This window comes from Diachasma alloeum, unplaced genomic scaffold, assembly GCF_001412515.2.
Source record: "Diachasma alloeum isolate Michigan unplaced genomic scaffold, Dall2.0 Dall_scaffold_00338, whole genome shotgun sequence".
NCBI lineage: Eukaryota > Metazoa > Arthropoda > Insecta > Hymenoptera > Braconidae > Diachasma > Diachasma alloeum.
The window spans coordinates 793,246-817,004 of NW_021680477.1; the positions used below are offsets into that span (position 1 = coordinate 793,246).

The 23,759-nt window shown below is 35.5% G+C and overlaps 1 protein-coding gene across 2 annotated transcripts in view; it reads right to left on the bottom strand.

Moving 5' to 3' along the window:
* Window positions 1-3,743: 3,743 nt before the first annotated feature.
* Window positions 3,744-23,759, bottom strand: part of LOC107040569 (growth factor receptor-bound protein 14) — a gene marked incomplete at its 5' end in the record, with an annotated part of 65,392 nt that continues 45,376 nt past the window's right edge. For both annotated transcript variants that reach the window (XM_015260701.1, XM_015260700.1), the window contains 3 exon segments: window positions 3,744-8,600; window positions 10,045-10,138; window positions 13,386-13,654. In XM_015260701.1, coding sequence (XP_015116187.1) covers window positions 8,349-8,600; window positions 10,045-10,138; window positions 13,386-13,654 — 615 coding nt within the window.

Sequence of the window (23,759 nt, forward strand, 5' to 3'; positions counted from 1 at the left end):
TTTAACCTGGTAGCCAGGTATTTTTTACCTGTTGCCAGCGTGCGTGCGCAGCCGCGTCGATTGTTGGGGAACAATGGAGGATAACGCGCGGCTACTGGTGACGTTCTTATCAATTCGGGATTGGCGAAGGGACGAGGAGTAGCCGCGCGATATGCGCGATGCAACTCCGGTTATTTATTAGGATATTTCATGACTTGTGCGTAAAGTGAAACTTTACGGACTCCGCGGGCTTAAAATGAAACTTGGGAGGGCAGCACTCGCCTTTGGAGCGCCACATACCTCCCACGGGACAAAAATACGTTTTACGCGCTCGTTTCGGAATATACTGTTATGTCCCTAGGCCTGAAAACCGCGATTCGGGCTCAATGACATTAAATATTGTGTGCCACGCGGGGATAAACGTATTATCGCCTTTCGTACCATTGGGATTGTTTTTAGTATTATCACTGTGACCATAGATCGGCATCAATCATTATTTTTAGTAATATTATGAGAAGTTGTAGCTTATAGTAATTTAAATTTATTTACCGTAATTGTAATTTGAAAATTAATATATTAAATGGTAATTTAATTTATCAATTATTGGTTGATAAAATAATTCGAATTTGAATATTTAAGTTGATGATTGGAAAATAATTCAGATTTTAAAATTTAAATTGATGGTTATTTTTTAAATAAAAAAATTGGTGAGTAATATTAACAATTGATTTATTCCAAATTTAAGTGTAATTCTAAATTTCGATTATGCCGATGTCTGGCTATGACTCTATAACCCGAGCCGAAGGCTAGGATTATAATCACATTCGTCAGATAATACTTTTATCGCCTAGTGACATAATGTACTGTTTTTTCATCTTTGATTAGAATCGCTTTTTCAAATATGATACGGTAAAGTGGCATAATCTTGAATAGAAATGATGCAAAAAATCAATGGAATTATTTTACAGAATGTTCACGGAACTCCAATAGACTTGTACAGTTTCAACAGAAATTTAGTAGATTTTTTGCCAAAATGACGAAATGTACAAATTGTTCATTTTTTTCTTTTTTTTCTGATAAGTATTTGGTTTTTTGGTAGCAAGGGGGCCTCGCCCCCCCTCAAGTACTCTGTGGGGGCTCCGCCCCCCCGCCATTTTTTTCACGATACAACAAATTCTTCTTAGTCATCTCAATTATCAATAATAATGACTAAAAAATGACAAGAAAAATATTGTTTTACTTGTGTTAACGTGTGTTGATGAATTGCTTATAATCATTCTCATTGCAAAAAGCAATACGACCGATGAGAATCGTATGCCCCACTTTATCAGCTGTTAAATTTTCATATTACAATAAATGATTTGCTCATGTTCTAATTCCTACGCTCACTGAATAAGATTTTAATCATAATTACAATTCAATTCCTTCTAGAACACACTTTCGAGTGTGAATTTCTGGAATTCAATGTTTGTTGATACTCTGGTAAAAGTGCGTGCCCACAATATTATCAATTTTTAGTTAGTTTACACGGTAATTCAATCAATCTGTTGTTCATCTCACATGCAGATTCTCCTATACTTAATGTCAAAAATGTGAGATAATCTCATAATTCCAGCTGTTAATTCTAATCAACTTTGTTCGAAGAAAACCTTAGTGAACGCAATATTAAGAAAGTAGAATTATTCTTTTATCCTCTGACCTAAATGATTCGGACAATTATGATTCGTTTATTCATGTTTCATAGAATAATAGTCAATTCTCTTTTGTGTGTTAGGCTGAGTTCATGAAAATTCGACGCAAGACGATTGTACTCATGAAAACCGTCTTCCTTTCTCCATTCATTCGAGATATTGCCCATGCTTTTTCAAAAGGATAAACAGCAATAGGAAGCCAGTTATTCTTATTCAACTTAATTATCAATAATAATGCTCGCAAAATGACCCGAAAAATGGTATTTTACTTGTTTTGAACTATTTTCCCTCATGTTGGCTCAAAATGAGATATTTCATCCTCAATTTTCACGTCTAAAATGAAAAATATGATTCCTCATTATTGAATAAACACACGGAACGGATGCAATAATTGAAATAACACATTTGATATACATATATATTTATTCATTCATTGTGTATTAAAGGTCCATACAAAGATATAACAATGATCTTCACATATTGCGGCGCTACAGGTGCTCACGTTTATTGCAGATTACAGATTTGTATGACATTTCTATAGAACTCAAATTCATCCAGTGAAAAAAAAACCCAAAATATTGAATAATAAACAGTCGCTCCTCATAAACGGGGATATGTCGCAAAGTTTCGTCCTGCCCAGGCGCCAGTGTCAGAAGTCTCTGGTGATGTTGAATTTAAATTGCGGTTCAATCCACTCAACTGCATTTCATTCATATTAAATATATATTTCTTAGTTGAAATTTCATTCCTTCATTCAATAAATTTGAAGTTACTTCACTTGGTATTCCACATTGGGAGCCCACACTTAGTTTTAATTTACACATATACATTATATTTCATCGGTTAATCCTCCTGCAAGTTACGAGACGAGCTTTTAATAATTATGTACACGCGGGGTTGCTTCTCCACGATGGGATTACATTAAAACCCTTATAATCGTGAATACTTATACCATTTGTTTTTTTTATACATTAAAATCTGCTCTGTTCAAGGTTTACAATTGGAAATTTTAATAATATTGATCGTCAATGTTCCAGCGCAAACAATGTGTACAATTTTAATCCATTAGTTTATTCAATTTTATTTGGTAGACAGTTTGTAATTAATTATTCACTATTATTAAATATTTTTTTCTGTTTGTTATTATCATTAAATTTATTTAGTGTATGATGATGAACAGTGAGACACGTGGAATATAAACAAGAAATAAAGTGTGATGACTCTCACTGCTCAAGATCAAAATCAAGTGAATGAATTTGCATTATCTTTTTTTAAATGATAAAATCGCTAATGATGCAACATCAAGTGTTTTGTGCGTATTCTTCAGTTGAGAATAGGGTTCAGTGGTTTTTGTTTTTTCGTGTGTTGGATTCACCAATCGTGGAACTTAGTCTATCGTAGACACCCTGTAAGTTATGGTTTTTGCGTTTATTTTCTTTTCGAGATTTGGTTTGTTTTTTTTTTGTTGAACAGTTGAAATTCGCCTATTAAGCACACATGGAAAAGGTATAAAACGCTGTTGGTACGACTTGTCATAAGTCGACTATCAGAATGTTACTGACGATGGTTTTAATACTGATGTATTTGTTAAGTTTTTATTTTAGTTTCTAGAATTAAAATACGAGTTAACTTAACTTCGGTGCGAACGCTCAGGTGACGCTCTCAGTCTTGAGTCGCACATCGGTGATTTAAAGAAATGGTTTTATTTTTTGCTGTGGCTTTGAGGGATCACGCATGAAAATGTCTCATAGAAAAAACGTAGTGAATTCGATGGAAAATTCTATTTTTTTTTAAAGTGTGCAATAGAAATTATTTTATAGAAAAAAATCAGCAGAATTTCATTTTTCTACGCAACTTTGTCTACTGAAAAATTTTCCATGGGAATTCGTCGACATGAATTTTCTGATTTTTTAAAACTCCATTTTTCCTCTTTTCTTTAAAAAAAACGAAACAAAAAAAAGTGGAAAAATTGAGCCAAGGAATTTCTGTAGGAAATATCTGAATAGAATCATTTGTTTAGAAAAATCGAATGCTATTGAACATTTATAATGAAAAAAAAATGCAAAACAACTAATAAAAAGTTCAAGAGAAATCAAAATTAATTTTTTTTTATGAATTATTATTAACATATTCGCCGATTTGAGGAATTCCGAGCACTTCATTTTTTTTTTCATTTCATACGTGCTGCAATGTTTAAGAATTTAAATCTAATAGAATTTTCAAGTGAATCAGCGAGGTTTTTCTATAAATCTTTTTCGTGCGAGGTAGAATACTTCTGCGGAAGTTACGTGCGAATTCACGTTAATCAACTTTATGCCATTAATTCAGAGTTGCAGAACATCTTTCAACAGGAGCATTTTCTCCCTCATTGCATCGTAGAATTTTTTAAAGAAATATTGGGCAGATAATTCCTTATAATTTCACGTAGGAAAAAAAAAATAGGAAATCCTATAGCATTTCTATAGAAAAAAAATCCGTAGGATTTAATCTTTCTATGCAACATCGTTGAGACGTTTTCAGGAATTGTAGGAACTTTCCAAGTTTTTCCCGAGAACTGTAAAAAATTTTATAGAATGGAATTCTATAGAACAGAATTATATAGAACGGAATGTTCTATAGAATGCGGAATCCTACACAAATTCTATAAGAATTCCGTGACATGAATTCCCCACTTTTTTTCAGGCACTATAGTAAATCCTATAGAATAGAATTCCCTTCCTATTTCATAAGAATAAGGAAATTTCCTCTCTATAGTAATTTTATAGCAAAATTTATTTGAAAAATCCTATAGGATTGCTATAAGATCCCTACAGGAAATCCTTGACATGAATTTTTAAGTTTTTCCCAGAAACTTCAAGATATTCTATAGAATAGAAATGGTAATTCTATAAAAAATCTATTTGAAAAATCCTATAGGGTTGTTATAAACTTTCTATAGGATTTTTCAGGAAGTTTCCTTGCTATAGGCTTCGTCTAGGATTTCCTGTGCCATTTTTTCATACGTGTTCTCATCAATTTCTGCCTGAAATAGGATAATTGCAACAAAAAAAGGGATGAGTTAGGAAATATTAATGAAACAAGTAGGATTATCATACTGTCACTAAAGGAGTGAAATGTAATTAACAATATGGATAAGTACAGTGCGTGATTTTGGCAAAGTGGATAATGTTCAGATGAGTTATCGTTCCAACGGATTTATTTTCATTTTTTCAAAATTCATTAAAGGAGTCAATATACTGGCCGGCGCTAGAACGGAAGCGAAAAAAAGTTCGTTGGGGCACGTTAGCCACCGTCCACGAACCGTATCTACTCTTTATCACACGTCTTTTTGCTTAATTCATCATGCTTTGCACGTACGTACCGATATTAATGACGTCAAGCGCAGAGACGTCCGTGAAATTTATTGAACATTTTTCTTTTTTCATTCTTCTTCTTCTAATTTTGAGCATCTAGCGTTTGATCGACGATCAAACGATGGAGTATTCACTAAACGACGGAAATTGATTGAAGGGTAATCAATGGTTCACGCTTTATTACTGGGATTCATTCAATCATTTATTTGGGACTGAGACTCGCTGCCAAAGTCGTGCTCGTGCTGAATACTCCATTGAATAATTTATTCATTCATTCATTCGCTTTCTCGATTTTTCTCAATTTTCTCCTGCTGATGGCTACTGTACAGCGAACATTGTGTCCATCAAGAAATATTAAATTGTCATGTTTTTTCAATTAACAAAACATTTACGACTAGATTTGAGTTTTCTAACAATTGAATTAATGCGAATGCATTGTGAATGGTTAGATAAAAGTTAAAACTCTCATTTTTTTCAAGTTTAATTTTGCTTTTCGTTTTGGCTTCTGGACAGACACTGGTATAATTTACGAAAGACACGGCACCTAAATTTCAGTCTTATCCAGACCTCTGCGTTTGCCGTTTAATTCGGTTCTATGATTAATACAAAATATACTCTATTTACTTTTATTTTTTTTTTCATTTTATCTCATTAATAAATTTTTTGACAATAATATTTCATTAGTATTAATTCGGGATTGAACTGTCTGCCCAGTGTGTTTCCATTATTAATTCGTGTGAATTGAGAATATTTTTGCTGTCATGTATCGGATTTTTGGGGAATCCACGACTTGAAGAGTCAGTGTTGAACGACCGCCATTCAATACTGATGATCAAATTATCGCGGAGTCAGAGTGCCAAATTATTCGAGTGGTTTTTGGTCTACAAGGGTTGGCCTAAATAGACATATTTACACGAAAGGCCAAATTTCATTGAATGAGATTTAATTTATCAACAAGTTGATTATCGAAAGGGAATTTTCACATTGTATTTACAACAATAACAGGGAAGAGCACTGGGCAGAGGTGAATAATCCCCATGAACATTGTTTTCACGCTCATTTCACAAAATTTTTAATCGATTACTCTAAACGTTTTCGCTTGTTCTCTTCTCTAAAGGAAAGCCCTACTCTTAATACCTAATACAAAGTGCTGTTTTTTTAAATAATTTCTCGTCATTAATGCAGAAGTTATTAGTACTCGATTTTGTTTTCAAAAACATTTCCAACGATTTTTGTATTTCATAATGACAAAGGGAAATAAATAATCCATGGAAAAATATATTATTAATGTATCGATAGAACTAGTGGTTCTTCTTTTTTTTTCGATGAGTTATATTAATACATTGCGTAAGTTATTTTTCATTTGCTCCGGACACCAGTCCAGTTAATAATTTTATCTCATTCTCACACATCTCTCAAACGTCTCAAACTTCTCTCAATTATTATAATTTTCATCGGGGAAATGATTCTCCACGAATAATTACAGCATTGTCCACCACTTCCCCTTGAACGCTGATTGGTGATCAATTATTTTGACTAATTGAAATAAATTTAATTTTGAATATTCTACCTAAACAGCCAAAACTCAACTCACCCCCACCCCTCATCAATTAATGAATTCGGTAATCAATCTTTCTCTCTCATTCTTTTTTTTCCTCTCATCTATCACCTTTAATTATCTCCTTTAAAAAAATTTAACTCGCTCGCAATATTCCTCCCCCTTCTTGCATTCTCCTCACCCTCAACACGAGAGAAAATCCTTGAACAGATCAATCGTGTTCACGTGAACATCTCGAAGCTATGAGATCAGTAAAGTATCAAAGAGTCCATTTAAACTGGGCCACACTAAATTCATACGATTTTCCATTGCCTCGAATATTTTCGCCAATAAAAATAAAAAAATATCTTAAATACTAAATTTTTGTTTTCATTAATTCTTTTCCTCGATTACTCAATATTTTCAGTCCATTTTATGGTACTATCAATTCAGCGAGGGATAGACTGTTTGAATAAGATGAATCGAATGTTTATTTCGTACAAATCCCTTCGGTATTGCTGACGAATTTTTTCATTCTCACTTGACAAATTAATTTCATCACTGATGTGTCCTTTGGACGATCCTTTGTGGCACACCCCTTTGCAAAAATAAAAACAAAAAATTACGACTCTTCCCACGAATTATAAAAATGAAGAAAAAAAAATAAAAATTGATGAACAAAAAACTCTGAATTCAATTGATGAAACATTCGATCAATCGAAGAGGAAAAAGCTGAACAAAATGTTGAAATGTGAAATGATTATACTGTTACGTGTACACTGGGCCGAAATTGGTCAGTCACACCCTCTCAAAATCCCCTGAACTATTGCAACCCCTCAAAAACTCCTTCCAAAACTCTAAAGATTATATGCACGACACGTAGAAAATGGAAAAGACACGTTTTTTTCATCTCATCTAATATACTTTTTTATACGCTTTCTGTCGCGTTATAAATGACCCTCTCGACAGATGCACCAGATTGGAGGTGACCCCTCGACTACTGAAGCATGTAATTTAAACAGGAGAAATCCCTCGGATTTTTAGTATGAACTCGTGGACATGCACCTGAGAGTATACGCACGAAAAATTTAAAAACTGACGAATTCGATGGAAAATTCTGTTGAAGAATTCCACAAGTTTACGTTCTAATAGAAATGAATGAAAACATTTTCTACACGAATTCCTCGACATAAATTTTCAATTTTTTTCACTCTACTTTTAAAATTTTTCATTGAAAAAATCAAAGTAAAAAAAACTTTGAGCCGAGGAATTCCTGTCGAATATTGAACATTGAACATTTCTACTGAAAAAAAAACCCAGATAATCTACGGAATTTTTAGATGTAATTCAATAGAAGTTTTTAGCGAATTCGCCAGGTTTTTTATTGAAATATTTTCGTCCGTGTCTGCATTGACCAAAATTCCTTTGTACGAAAAACAATGCGCATGAGTTCATCATTCGTCACTTCTCTCTCAATTTTGTGAATAGAGATGGCACATAACCATTTCCTGAAGACAAAACAATAATTTCCCGCCCCCATTGATGCTTTAACATTTCCCCCTCACGATGATCCAACGAATCCAACTCAGCTGATCACTACGTGTCCCACTCGTCGCAGCTGCTTCGGAACATGGTCCAGCAGCCCGAAGGTGCCGATCGCACACAACTGTCACTGACGTAAACCTTGTCATCGTCGACACTGTCGACAATGACGATTTCATCGACATTCATAGAACTGACAGCAGTGAAGCGTTTTGTGACACCAGCGGACTGCTGGGACTCCTATACTCAACTCCTCGGTGTTTTGCTCTCCATTTTACGTGGACTGTGGCTCTGTTTCGTTGACGACGGCGATGGCGATGGTGAACTACTCTCGGCTTCTGGTGATGTCGCCAGACCGTTGCTGACGTAGTGCGTCAGTCTTGTTGGGAGGGAGCCTGCGTTCAGCTGGTAGAAGTCGACGAGCTGGATGAGGTCGTAGAATTTTGTCACTCCTTTGTCGAGGGTGTACAGGCAACCGTTGCCACGTTCGTCCACCGTCTGCGAAGGAAATCGAGGGAATTGTTCATTATTTGGGTCAGAATATTATTTTTTTCAAGAGATATTTAATTCGATACTAGCCCTTTCATTATGCCCTTTTTCCTATCACATTCGATATTCCCTTTTTCAATTAATTGTTTGTAATCATTCTCATTGCGACAAGCAATACGACCGATGAGATTCACATGTCCCAATTTATCAGCTGTTAAATTTTCATATTAGAATAAATGATTTGCTCATGCTCTAATTCCTATGCTCACTGAATAAGATTTCAATCGTAATTACAATTCAATTCCTTCTAGAACACACTTTAGAGTGTGAATTTCTGGAATTCAATGTTTGTTGATACTCTGGTAAAAGTGCGTGCCCACACTGTTATCAATTTTTAGTTAGTTCACACGGTAATTCAATTAATCTGTTGTTCATCTCATCAATATAATTCCGTGCTTAGAATATTGTCATCTCGTGTTATCAGCACCAAACTAAACATTAAAACTTCATTTGGAATATTGAGTCACAGCTTCTTTTTATTCATATCAGAAATTTTGCATTTGGATATTAATATTATTTGTTCAAAGTGAAAAAATCGATCATCATTTTCACTATATTGCATTCAGATTCTCCTATCCTTAACGTCAAAAATGTGAGATAATCTCATAATTCCAGCTGTTAATTCTCATCAACTTTGTTCGAAGAAAACCTTAGTAAACGCAATATTAAGAAAGTTGAATTATTCTATTATCCTCTGGCCTGAATGATTTGGACAATTATGATTCGTTTATCCATGTTTCATAGAATGGTATTCAATTCTCTTTTGTTTGTTAGGTGGGCTTCATGAAAATTCGACGCAAGACGGTTGTGCATTTTCGAGTTCTCCTTTTGCGATCGAAATATTATCCATGCATTTTTTAGAAAAGAGAAATAGGGCGATAAAGCGTGAGGTTTCAGTGAATAAATGTGAAATTCAATGGAATTTCAAATTTTTCATCAGCAGAAAAACAAGAGTTCCTCAAAAGACTTAAATTTGCAATAAAAATACGAAGTTTAGGGGAAAAAATCACGGAATTTCGAATTTTACAGAAAATTTACGAGAATTCCAAATTTTTGAGCAGCAGAAAGTCTAAAATTTCGTAACTTACTTGAATTTTCAATAAAAAACTTAATACCCAGTACCAAATTATGCTGAATATTCCACTAATTGAAACTTGAAAAATATATTTACAAGAATTTTTCCAATTTCGTTTAATTTTCATGGAACAATTCAACTCCTTGAAAAATCAGTGGATATTACGACGAAATTTCCCCAAATAAATGTACCAAAAATGTCATCCAAACACTTTCAACCCTCTTCATTACTTCATTACTTCATTACTTCATTACCACAAAAAATTATTCTTCAATGATAAAAAAAATCAATTCAATAATTTGAATTAAAGATACTTACAGGTTGTATTTGTGCATGAATAACTTTATCTCCATATTTATAAGTCAGTACGAATGCACCTGGATAGCTCTTGCTCTCTCTCACGAGGAAAACCCTGCAATAGAAAAACGGAGTGAAAAATTACCTCAAGAATGTCAAAATAATTACCTAGTGAATAATGCAGACAATTACTCTTAAATTCCGAGAAACAACGAGAGATGAATAAATAGATGGAATTAGAAGTGAAGATGAACGGATTCAACGGATTACATCTGAATTATGCACACTGCGATAATCAAACAGTTTAATCAAGATGAAAGGGAATGGAGCAATTAGACGGGACAAACGACACTAATGCAGTCTCTCCACTTTTTTTTCCAATGCGATTCGTAAGAAGTATCAAGGGAAAAACGGGTTGTACACGGGCTGGGAAATCCGAGTGAACTGGGAGATCTCCGACCCGCACCCTCCACCACCATCGCGGACGGCAGCACACTGAATTATTCAAAGCGAATTTATAATTTATATCCTCGGGGATAAACGTGAAAGAGGAAAATGCGGGGGATGGTAACTACCAAGGAGACTCCTCTTCTTGTCGTTCTTTCTTTTGAGGTTTTTCTTTTTCCGGCGACTGGAGATAACGGAGAGTAAATGATAACGAGGAAGGAGAGAATGCATCAATTTGTCAGGCGGTGGATTCAGAAGTTATTTTTAGGGGTGAGAGATTTTATTCTTTCGTTTTGATTGACGAGTCGATGGGAAAATATAATGCGGGTGAAAAGCTTCGGGTTTTTGGATTCTGGCGTGGAGATGGGAAATTTTCACTCATTTCACTCATTGAAAACTCATGAATTTCCGTGAATTCTAGTTAAATCTTGAAATTTCATAACCATTTTTCGCTAAATCCGATTCAATGTCACTCTCATCAGATTTACTATAATATTTTCTATGAAATTATATTCAACTAACGACGTGTTTAAGAATTTGTTCGTTTTTCTCTCAGTGTACACTGACAGATAAAATTAATTTTATCAAGAGAATTTTATTTGAACCAACTATCATTTGGTTGTTAATTTTCAAATGAACATGATTTCATAGTGAATACCAGTTATCTCTTCTTGAGATACACTTGACTGGGAGAAATCGAACTTCTCTAGAATTGAAGTTCTTTTTATTTGTCGCAATAATGGGAGTATTTGATTTCTTTCTAGCCAAAAGTTTGCCAACTCCAGAAAATCGTTGGTTTACTCAAAAATCAAAATTATTCTCATGACTAAATACGTTGTTATCTCAATCAACACGATCATACGTTGTACCAAGTAAATTATAATTGAAGTCAGCATTTCGTATGTCGAATCAGGATGAATATTGTTACGCGGGAAAAGCTTTGAGATTGTAGTAAGATGTCGTTGAGTTGAAAGAAGTTTATATTTCTTGACTAAAAAAATCGCATTAGTTTACAATAACAGAATCACAGATTACGGCAATTCAACACAAACTTGGATATCACAAATTTCGTTCAATGTGATGTACGGAAAGCTCAATTTAAACATCGGCTTCAGTCGCGAAAACATCATTAAATTAATTCCTCAATGTAATCATCTCCTAGGTACGATTTTTTTATCAATTCACGAAAATAGAAAATTTCTCGACTGGAGATTATATTAGGTTAAAAAAAAAAAGAACTTTTCCATTTTTGTGGTGAATACATGTGACTTGACGCCAATGACTGTTTTATTTGATCCAAGTAAATGTACCTCAAGAAGAAATAATTGATATTCACCGTAAGATCTTATTTATTTGAAATTGGTTCAAGCATATAGTACTTGCTCCAAGAAAGAAACATCTCAATAAAAATAATTTTTTTTTCAGTGTAGGGTGAAGAAGTACCGAAAATCGAGCGTGAACTTTTTTCTCCGCGCAGAAATTCTCACCCATTAACAATTTACCGAATAATTTCCCAATAAATAAGAAGAAAATGAATAACAAACAGTCGAGCTGAGAAAGAGGAATGGTAATGTTCTGCAAAATGATGCAGTATCAATTTCACATTCTGAACGAACGAATGAATGGAAAAAACCCCTCAAATCCCTGTAATTTAGCAATAGCATTGGTAACGTAATGGACTGTGTAGAGTACCGTCTGATGTTTTAAACACTGTAATTCAAAATGGCCGTGGGGTTGTAAAAAATCCACTGAGCATGGAGAACATAATGCGAGGCGGTACCTTCTCCGGAGTATTTAAAAAAAATCCATAAAAATATCCAGCCACATACTTTAATTAACCAATTATCCTTTTGGTTTTGTTTAACCCAGCGAAGGGGCAAAAATCGTAAATAACAATGATTTTTACCGGCAAGTCGTGTAATTTTGGTCTCATAAAACAGCCGTTTGAAGTTTAGGGTTTTTTCTTGGTTTTTGTTTTGACATGTTGAAGGTTTTTGCAAGGTTGAGGCTAGCCTCATTAAAATTATTTGAAAATGCAAAAACTCAAAACATGAATGATAGGATAATTTGAGGAATTATGGGGCTTATGACTCTGAGAATCTGCACTCGGCGGATAATTCATTTTTTGATAGTATGAATGACTTGAAATTAATGTTCAAAAAGTGATACAACAAGTGATACATTGAGGAATCATAATTCGATGGGAAACTGAACGGGAATTCTTGATTTTCATTAAATTATTCAATTGAAGTAGTGGAAATTACGAAAATTCAAATAATTTGTGACATTTGTGTGTTCATTCTACTTAAAACTCTTTGAATTCGCTCAAACTAAAACTGAAACTTGGAATTTCATGCAAAATGAAGGTAAAAGCGAGGGTAAAAATTGTTTCACTCGAAGATACAAAAAATTCCAATCACAAACGATAAAATAATTCAATGAATTATGAATCCAAAGACTCTGAGAATCTGCATTTGCGGAGAATTTAATTTTTAGTAGCGCGAGAGATTCGAAATTAATCTTCAACAAGTAATACTTGAAATTTCACTGAAATTTCAAGAAATCTTGTCATTGAGGAATCGTAATTTGATGGGAAACTGAATGGGAATTGTAGAATTTCGTCAAATTATTCAATTGAATTAATGCAAATTACGAAAATTCAAAAATTTGTGACATTTGTGTGTGAATTTTACTTAGAACTATTCGAATTCACGTAAATTAAAACTGCAACTCCAAATTTCACTGGGATTTCAATAAATTTGGTTATTGAGAAATCATAATTTGATGAGAAACTCAATGGGAACTGTAGAATTTCGTCAAATTATTCAGTTCAACAATTCCCTTCGTAATTAAAGAACTTGTTCGCTTTTCTCTCAGTGTAGATATGAATATGGGAATAATTGCGGAATATTTACCCATCGACTGTGCCATGTTCTCGGACGAGGCTCGCCGCAGTGTCCCTGTTGACGTCCCTGTGGAACCATGGCTTCAACACGTGAACACCGTCATCGAGAGCGTGTTTTCTCGAAACAGCACAGCCAGGGGGTGACCTGGAGAAGGGCCGCCATCTCCGTCTCCAGAGGAGGCCCTCGCTCTCCGCTATGTCTCTCGCTTCCTTAGGGTCCTCCACTATTCGGCCTACGCTACCCGTGAAGTCCATTGCTACCCTCGATCTGAATGATTCCTGTAATCATCATAAGAAGAATGGAAATTAATATCATAAATTTGACGATAAAACGTGAAACTATCGGTAGCATTGTTAATTCTACATTAAAGCGTAACTGAAATTTAACGTTTTTAATAACTCATCGTTCATCTCGAGACGTTTACGTAAAAATGTCAGTAAATATAACAATTTACGCCACTTCATTACATAATTTTTCTCATAACAAAAATCTTCAGTTTTAGAAAAAAACAACATCTCTTCATCTCTCGTCATGACTTATCCCCTGAATTGCTAATAAAAATCACAAATTGGACGATAAAACACGAAAATTCTGACGTTTTGAACAGGAGATAATTTATTTTATATAGCAGATGAAATGTCTAACAAAAGAATGCCCATCGATATTTTATATTAAAATTATCAATAGCATTGTGAATTCTACGGTAATACATAATTCTTGAAGTTTTATTGAAGTCTTCAATTTTTTATCATCCATCATTTACCTCAAGAATTAATAATTTTATTTTAACTGCCTCTTGAGATATGCTCCACTTCATTACGTAATTTTTCCCATAAATAAAAATTTCCATTTTTAGAAAAACAAATCCCCTCATCTCTCGTCATCACTCACCCCCAGGATTGCCAATTAAAATCAGAAATTTGAAGAAAAAAATTGAAAATTTGAAGGTTTTGGGCAGAAGATAATTTCTGTAGCAGATGAAGTGCCCAAACAAAAGAAATTATCACTAGCATGATGAATTTTACGTTAAAACATAATTATTGAAGGCTTCCATTTTGAATAATCCACCATTTACCTCAAAACTGAATAATTTTACGTAAAAATGTCATAAGACATTTTCCGCAGCTGATGAAATTTCCAGTAAAACACATCTTCTGACATTTCCTCTCAAAACAACTCCCTCTCGAGATATGCGCCCCCTTTCACGACATAATTTCAGTTTTTACCTCACAACCAAAAATCTTCATTTTGAGAAATAAAAATCCCCTCATCTCTCGTCATCACTTACCCCCAAATTGGAAATGATGTTTCTCGATACTTTTCCGCGACCCCAAAGGAAAATAAAGAGAGCCCGAGTGACAGAGGATTTTCCATGGTGATTCAAAGAGACAAAAAGAAATGAGAAGAGAGCGTTTTCGCTCGGAAGCCATATCCCAATGGTTTTCACTGGTAATCCCCAAAGTTTCCACTTCCGTGGGCCAACCTAGGGATCACCCTTTACGCCACACGACCCCTCCCCTCGCTGTACATAGGTACCGTCCCCCAAGTTCTCCAGATATCTACACGTTCATACATAGGTATATGAGTATTCTGTATCTCGAGGAAAAGAGCCAGACTCGGGTGAACCTGAACGCGGGAATCCCGGAGCTTTGCCCAGTGAGCGCTTTGCCGCAGCTTACCGATTAAACCCCACCCACCGCCCGGTCCTACCCTTTCTTGGGATGAACATCGTACCGATACTTGTCTCCGTTGTCGATATAACTGGGCTGAACGTTTTACTTGGATGTTCTACACGAAGAGCTTGCAGAAATATTGTTTTCAAGTGGAAAAGTTTGTCTCGCGCTTGATGAGTTGGATCTTCATGCATATCGATCCTCAATTCCGGAGATTAATTAATTAATGCACTCAATTACTTCGTTTTAAGACAGAGCTTAACAATATTTAAAAAGATTTGAAAGTTTACGATTTTTTTTTCTTGAATTTTGATGTATTTTATGTGTTTCAATTTAAAAGACCGAATTTTCTTAATTAAATAGCCAATATATTCTTAATTCAAGCTCAATTATGCTAAATTCACGCGAAAAATCTCTCTTCCACGAAAAATCTTCTTCAAGTGAAGATTGAACATTGTTCCAGGATTTTATGCTCGTCATATTTTTATTAAAAATTAGAAATATTTTTGTAAACTCAGAATTTATTCTCTAACCAATGTCTCCAATGGTTGGATCCTGTTGGCGGCGCATCGCACTGGATTCCCAATCCAATAAATCCCAGAATGACGAAATAATGATCGAAGAGCACACGCTCGAAAAGCTACCATAGACTCCCGACCAGGGAACAGGACGAGGTGCATAAATATCGATGCAATATTTACAATGAGCTATTTCTCAACACGCTTGAGGCTGTCACTAATGCACCTCGTGTACCGCGCCTCTCTAAACACCTCTCATTTATCGATTTCCCAACGCACTCATCTTCTCACCTCGTTCAATGGAAGAGAATTAATGTTGAAATAACAAAAATCTTGAGATGGAAATAAAAATGTTAACTAAGAACAGAAGAAAAAATTCCGAAGTCGATAAAAATTCTCCTCAATGCCATTCCTCATTTTTTAAATATCCTAATCCATTTTGCCCCAGATATTTTCAGGGGCATTATTGATTTTTTTTTCAGTGGATTGAAACCCAATGGGGCAAAACAGTTCTCTTTCTTTTTTATTCCGAATGGAAGCTTTGTAACCAGTCAAATTTAAGTTTCCAATTTTTTCTTAAAGTCTATAAATTTTATAAGAATAGAAACTTTAATCAGCTCTTGAATTAAAGTTCAATTTTTCATACATATTCGAAAAAATGTTTTTCCAAAAATCGATTTTTCAACGATTACTCAAAAAATTGTCATCAAAATGGAATTAGTGATGGCTCAAAAAATTGATAACAATACCCTCTTGATTCAGAATGTGATGGGGGTCGCACAATTCGTTGTTGAGTTACAGCACATTGTTTATGCGATTTGAAAGAGAAAATCGGTTTTTTCACGATTACTGAAAGAATCATCCTTAATAGCAATTAAATCAGGGCTTGAAAAGTATATTTCAATGGCTTCTTAATCAAGTTGAAAAATGGTGAGAACGGCATCATTGCTTATCAAGTTACACAATACCGTCATGAGCTTTTTATATCAATATCTCTATCTCTATTAAATTCAGGTACTATTCTATTATGCTGAATACTTATTCATATTGATTCACGGTCCCGACTAACTTCTGACAGAACCTGGGTTAAACTCTGGCTAAATCCTGAATAAACCCTGATTAAATCCCGGCTCTGCACTGATTAAACCTTGATTGAACCTTGATTTAACCCGGACTGAAAACGAATTCGAGTCTTGCGAGGGTCTCAATGTAGAATTATTTGACAGAACGAAATAATACGCAAAATTTTGATGACATTTCAATTGATGATAGTACTATGACAAGAAAAAATAGAAGAAGAGAATAGTGAAATGAGAATCAAAAAGAGAAAACCCATTCAGAAGAAAATTGGTAATTTATTAGCAACAATAACTATACTCATTCATGAAAAAATGCATTTATCATTTCAAAATGCATTGACACTTCAAAATGCATTGCAATTGACACTTCAGAAATAATTATTTTTACATACATATGGAACAGTATCGACACCAAAGTTGCGAAATGCACTTCGTTCTGAAGTTGTCCCGCTCTTCCCTGATTTTTCTCTAAAAATGTTCAGGATTCCCATGCTCCAAGTCCGAAAGCACCGACAGTTCAAACTCACGACTGAAGAATTCCAAACGAGACATTCCCTCATATCAGTAAAATGGAACAGTCATTCAGCGTGAGTGATACCACATATGTCGGAAAATTGAAGTGGATAGTTATCTGAAATAAGACCCCTGCTGTCATGAATGACCTAAAAATGTCACTCTTGTCAATGAAGTACATTTGTTGAATAATACGGCTTCATTATGATAAATCGGAACAGTAATTCTTCGTAAAGTTGAGTTTCACATTTGAAGTTTTACACTTCAAATCACCTGCGAGCTCGCGGCTTCTCCCGACCAATGGGGAGGGGCCGCGAATGCCTGAAGTGAGCGCCGAGCGCTCACTTCATTCCTTTTCGATACACGTAAAAACTAGTAGATCACATCGAAGTGAGGTTAGAATTAGCGGTTTATCGGTCCTAGGGGCATAATCATGCCTTTCTTCCCTAGACTAGATACACTCTAAAAAAAGATTACTTCTGATAAGTAGGAAAACTACTTGTATTCAGTACCGAGGCGTTTCTGGAGAAAAGCTAATTTTTTTACTTGGTCCAAGTCGAAAATCGACTGAATACAAGTTTTATGCTCCAAGTACAATTAGCACTGGTGACAAGTACCAACTGTACTCATCATCAGTACTGAAAGTACTTGTACTGAGTACCGAGCTGTACTTCTCAAAAGTAGAAAAAATACTTGAGACAAGTAGTAATAGTACTCAAATCCAGTACCAATGGATTTTCGCGGAATATTACAGTAAGATTCATCATACAATGGAGATCGTTGAAAAACGAAGAATTNAAAAATGCTGACAGGAAGTAATAAAAGTACTTCCTCCTAGTACTTTTCCTACTTGCTTAGCAAATATTGTACTTCACCCAAGGACATGAAAAGTACTTGGGACAAGTAGTTTCCCAACTTTTCACAAGAAAACTTCTCCCAAGTAGACTTCAGTACTGGTGAGTAGTAACTTTTTTTTAGAGTGTACGGATTCTTTTCTTTCTGAAATTTATATTCGTTGAGGCTTCAAAATATTCATTCTACACCCAGAAAAACAGTTCATTTGGGTTGAATGAACTTTATTTGCATCAAATGAAGAGTAACAAAATAAAAATATAAAAAAATGGAATCATCGTTCAGATAACGAAACAACTAAATTCATTAACACGTAATAAACGTGTATTTCGGTAAAATAAATTGTTTATTCAATTCTAAAGGCAGATTTAGGCGGAATAAATGAACTATCCATCCCGTGTAATAACTAAATGTTCATTACTTAGTCATTTTTAATTATTCTTCATCCGTGTTCAACGAAGATACTGTTGAGATGAATAGAAAAATTTGAAATAACGAGTTTTATCTGACGTTCATAAAAATTTACACGATTGCATTCCGTTCTCTAATTTTTTCCTCATTTATCAACATCAATTTTTCCTGTTAAATTTGCTGCTTTCCCTTAGAGTAGATGCGGTTTCTTTTTTCGAAATTTACATTCGTCGGGGTTTCAAATATTCATTCCGCACCCAGAAAATAGTCTATTTGGATTGAATGAACTTTATTCGCATCAAATGAAGAATAACAAAATAACAAAACCAGAATTATCGTTCAGACATCGAAGAAACTAAATTTATCAACGCGTAGTAGTCCTTTATTTGGATAAAATAAATTGTTCATTCGATTGTAAAGGAGATTTATTCGGAATAAATGAACTATTCAAACTAATGTTCATCATTTCGTAATTTTTCTTCATTCTTCATTAACTTTCAACAAAGACACTGTTGAGATGAATGGAAAAATTCGAAATAACGAGTTTCACCTGACGTTCATAAAAATTCCCACGATTACATTCCATCCGCTAATGTCTTCCCGATTTATTAACAACAATTTTCATCGCACATTTTTCTCCACATGTCAGGCTCCCGTCACTGCCCACGTGTCTCCATTCTCCGCGATCTGGCGCCCTCCAATGAATTCACCATAACCAACTGTTTGATTGATCATCGAAACCAATGACCTCGCAACTCCGCTATTCTTCATCTCCTCTCCTCACTCCCGTCTCCCTCTCGCTCCTCATCGGCGAGTAGAACAAGACGAAAAAAAAACCCATAAAAAAGACATAAATGTCAAGACGTCTGTTCGCTATTCCTTCACGGCTGAATAGATTCAATATATTTTTTATCCTCCTTACGTTACTAGTCTCAACGCACAGCGAGATTGCCGTGGTCTTTGGTATAAATTACCGATGGGGCGTGTGGGTGGTGTGCGGTGACCATTTACACCTGCCTCCTACGCATTCAAATGTATTAACAATTTTCGTTTGTGTTCTTTAGGGTCGAGAGTACAAGCCATCCATCAGGTGAGAGCGCGTGTTGTACGCAATGTTTGGGATTTTTTTTTATTGTTTCTGCGGGGATACGTGTACATGCGATTTTATCCCACTCGAGTGGAGTTGCCGGTAGCTGAGGAAACCTTTCCACACGCCTCACTTGTGTTGCGACACCGATTTATGACCGCTTGGTTCAACAGGGAGCGCGGGAACACTGTGGACTTTTCGGTTATGCTTTTCTTTGCGGCTGTAAGTGTGTTATTCTTTCGGTTGTTTATGGGTTTAATTGTTTTTTCCAGCGGAGGGAGGGGGGAGGTGGTATGGAACGGGTCGGGAGGGATTATGTAACGGTAGAGGGTTTTTTGGTTGCTAATTGATTTTGGTGAATTAAATTGTCAAAAAATTGAGATGAGATGAGGCGAGATTTTTGTTTGTTTTTGTATTTTTGGGGTTATCTTGAGAACGAGTCGGTTTAGGAGGAAATGTTAGAGGACTATTTTTGTAGCTGAGGAGATTTGGAATAGAAAATGTGGAATCGAGTTACCTCGTAGGATTGATCGTTATGGAGATAATTGCGTGTTTAATTCGGTTATTCTTTTCTTTTCGGATGTGTGTTATTCTTCCGGTTGTTTATGGGGTTAATTGTTTTTTCGAGCGGGGAAGGGATATGAAGCGGGTCGGGAGGGATTACGTAAGGGGAGAGGGATTTTTTTGTTTGCTAATTGATTTTGGTAAATTAAATTGTCAAAAAATTGAGATAAGATGAGGTGAGATTTTTTTTGTTTTTATATTCTTGGGGTTATCTTGAGAACGAGTCGGTTTAGGAGGAAATGTTGCAGGACCTTTTTTGTAGCTGAGGAGATTTGAAATAGAAAATGTAGAGTGGAGTTTTCTCGTAGAATTGATTGTTATGGAGATAATTACGTGTTTAGTGAAATGAAAATATTGAGTGCGTATGTTCTAGTATATTTTGGTACTTTTTAATTAATTTTAGATTTTTTTCCGTTATTTTTTTATGGGCTTGGGGTGGAAAGGATTTGAGGAGGTGATGTGGGAGATTGTCGCGTAATTTTTTAGTTTTTTGTTTGCAAAGAATTCTGTTGAACTGTCAAATGTGATGATTAATTTTTTTGTTTTTTAGTTTTTATAATTTTGGATTTTTCGTTAAAACGCGTAGTTGTTTTCGTAGATTCGATCATTATCGAGATAGTTGTGAATAAAAGAAGAAATTTTAGCGGTTCTTCTGTTCCATTCGGTATCTTCTCATTTCAATTTCAAATTTTACCCTCATTTCATCATAATCCTTCATGATTTGAGTTATTGGCCGAGTAAATACAGGTATGAGCCTTCATATGGCGCCACGAGAGTGCTCCCTTGGATTGAAAGGACGGCCTCAACTTCTTTATCGACCAAGCAATCGAAATCGATTTCCACATTTTCGTCCTCAATATTCAATACCTCTAAATTTCTGAAGTTTAACGACAAGTGAAAACACGTTCCCTTGACATTTTTTACGAATTATCCTGATGGATTAATCATTCTCTCAACGAAATTTTCACGAAAATTGGAGATCCCGTCGATCGATGCAGATTACGATAATTTGGGGACGAATTGTGGAATTGCTCAACATAAACGAACATTTCTGACAATTTAATTCAATTTGACATGATTTATTATTCGAGAATAAAAAAGAGAACTTCAAAAACTCATGAACGGCTTCTGTCACGTCTTCATTTCCTAAAAATTTCCCTCAAGAACTATGAATGAACCCTAACAACAATAGAAATCCGAACGATAGCAGCCAGCACTCCCTGAAAACAGTCTCGTTAAAAATAATCCCGAGGAGTTCGATTGAATCAGCGGCTCGTACAAATGTAATTTTAATTCCACCGGCTCGAAGGTCGGATCGGCTAGTGAACGAGATCAGCGTATCCACCGGCGTATCCGTGATTCATCATCCCTGATATACCCTTCAGCCGTCATAATGACGGCACGATTTATATAATTCGATTATAATATCCGCTCTTATCTGTTGCACGAAGCCAGGCAGTAACTCACAGTCAATTTCAGTTGATCCAAAGTTCGATGACGAATCACTTGGGCGACCTCTGACACCTCCGTGGGCCTCTTGACGGAGTGTCGTGCTGGTTTTTATGTACTTATGATCGACTTTCAGAAGTTTTTGATAAGATAGAATGATTGAGAAGAGCTGGAGGTGGAGGAAACAAATTTGTTTTTCATTTTTCGTCTAGTTTTCGCATGAAAAGAATTTTTCCTGAATTAAGAACAATTCTTTTTCCTTCTTCGACTGGTTTTCAAGTAGATGAGATGACACAACGTCTCCAATTATTTAATCTCATCAGCCTCCACCTGATGACTTCATTCGTCCATTAACTCCCCGAAAAAATGCCGGAAAAAACTCCCGAATCATCATTTCATCTCGTTTTTTTCTCCCGGATTATCAGCCGGAGCGAGACGTCACTTCATCCACCAATTGAAGATTTAATTCGCGTCGCCTCGATTCTCCGGAATTCCCTGGGATGAAGGAACTCCTAGAGTTTACCGGAGTTTAACATTTACCAAGTTGTATGATTTATATAATTCCCATCTCTTGCGCGAAGCCAGTGAATAACTCACAGTCAACTTCAATTGATCAAAAATTCAGTGACGATTCACTTGGCCGACCTCTGACACCTCCGCGGGGCTTTTGACGGAGTGTCGTGCTGGTTTTTATGTCCTTATGATCGACTTTCAGGAGTTTTTGACGAGACAGAATGATTGAGAAGAGCTGAAGGCAGAGGAAACAAATTTGTTTTTCATTTATCGTCTAGTTTTCGGATGAAAAGAATTTTTCTTGAATTAAGAACAATTCTTTTTCCTTCTTCGACTGGTTTTCAAGTAGATGAGATGACACAACATCTCCAATTATTTAATCTCATCAGCCTCCACCTGATGACTTCATTCGTCCATTAACTCCCCGAAAAAATGCCGGAAAAAACTCCCGAATCATCATTTCATCTCGTTTTTTTCTCCCGGATTATCAGCCGGAGCGAGACGTCACTTCATCCACCAATTGAAGATTTAATTCGCGTCGCCTCGATTCTCCGGAATTCCCTGGGATGAAGGAATTCCCAGAGTTTACCTGAGTTTAACATTTTCCAAGTTGATGAAGAGTTGGAGACTCGGGGAAACGACGAGTTGTCTAGATTCTGGGGAGCGAAACGACCCAGGAATGGAGGAATGTTACACAAATCCAGATGAGGAAGTTGCCGGAGTGAGTGAGAAGAGACGAGATAATTCAGGAGAGACGGTTGTGAGTGTTGTTGAAGATCTCGCTTCGAAGTCTACTAGGGGCGATGGATGGAATTAAGGAGGGGAATTAGTTGATGGGAGACACACGTCAACAAACGACCCAGTGGTTGTACACCCCGGTGTGGTTTAGTGTTATTACTCCTCATCTGACGTTTACGAGAACATTTCAAAATATTAGCTGGGGTGCATGTATTTGGGAGCAAACACACGCCTCAATGTTTCGTTAAATAAATTTAATTGGGCTTGAGAGCCGTCCGGTGCAGCTGGAAATTGGCGGAATCCGTGCGATCTAAGAATTGGGAGAAACAAATCATCTTTTATTACCCAATTTTTGGAAAACTATTCCTAAAACATTCGAGATTAACTCAAATTCAGTTGTAGAGTGAAGAGAACAATTATTTTTGCACAAATTTGTTACCTCCACACTGTTAGAAATTCAGAAAATTGAAAAAATATCTTCTTTTAAAGAGATAAAAAAATATTTTTATAATCCAGGGTCTTCAGCAAAGATTAACTAATGAGTGGATTCTGTTCTGGATACTTTACGGAACAATTTAAATACCTTGTGACATGAAGCAATAATTAAGTGTGAAATAATATAATTCTAGCTGTAAAAAGTCATGGTCGAAACGTGACATTAAATTATGTTCCTTTCATTGTTTATCGTTACTTTTATTATTTTCAAAAATAAATGAAAGCATAAAAAATACAATGAACGCGTTCCTTTTCTAGCCATCGAAATTTATCAGTTGAAATTGTCTGCGAGTTACTCCCTAGCTTCGCGCAAGAGACAGAAAATCGTAAATCCATCACTAAAAAAATCCTCCTCCCCCTAATTACGCACTGCCCTCAACAATATATTATCGAAAATTGAAAAAAAAATCCACCCTTCATAAAACCCAAAAAAAAATCCTCTCAGTCTTCACCCACCCCTTCCAAAATATCCAGCACTCCCCCTCCCTACC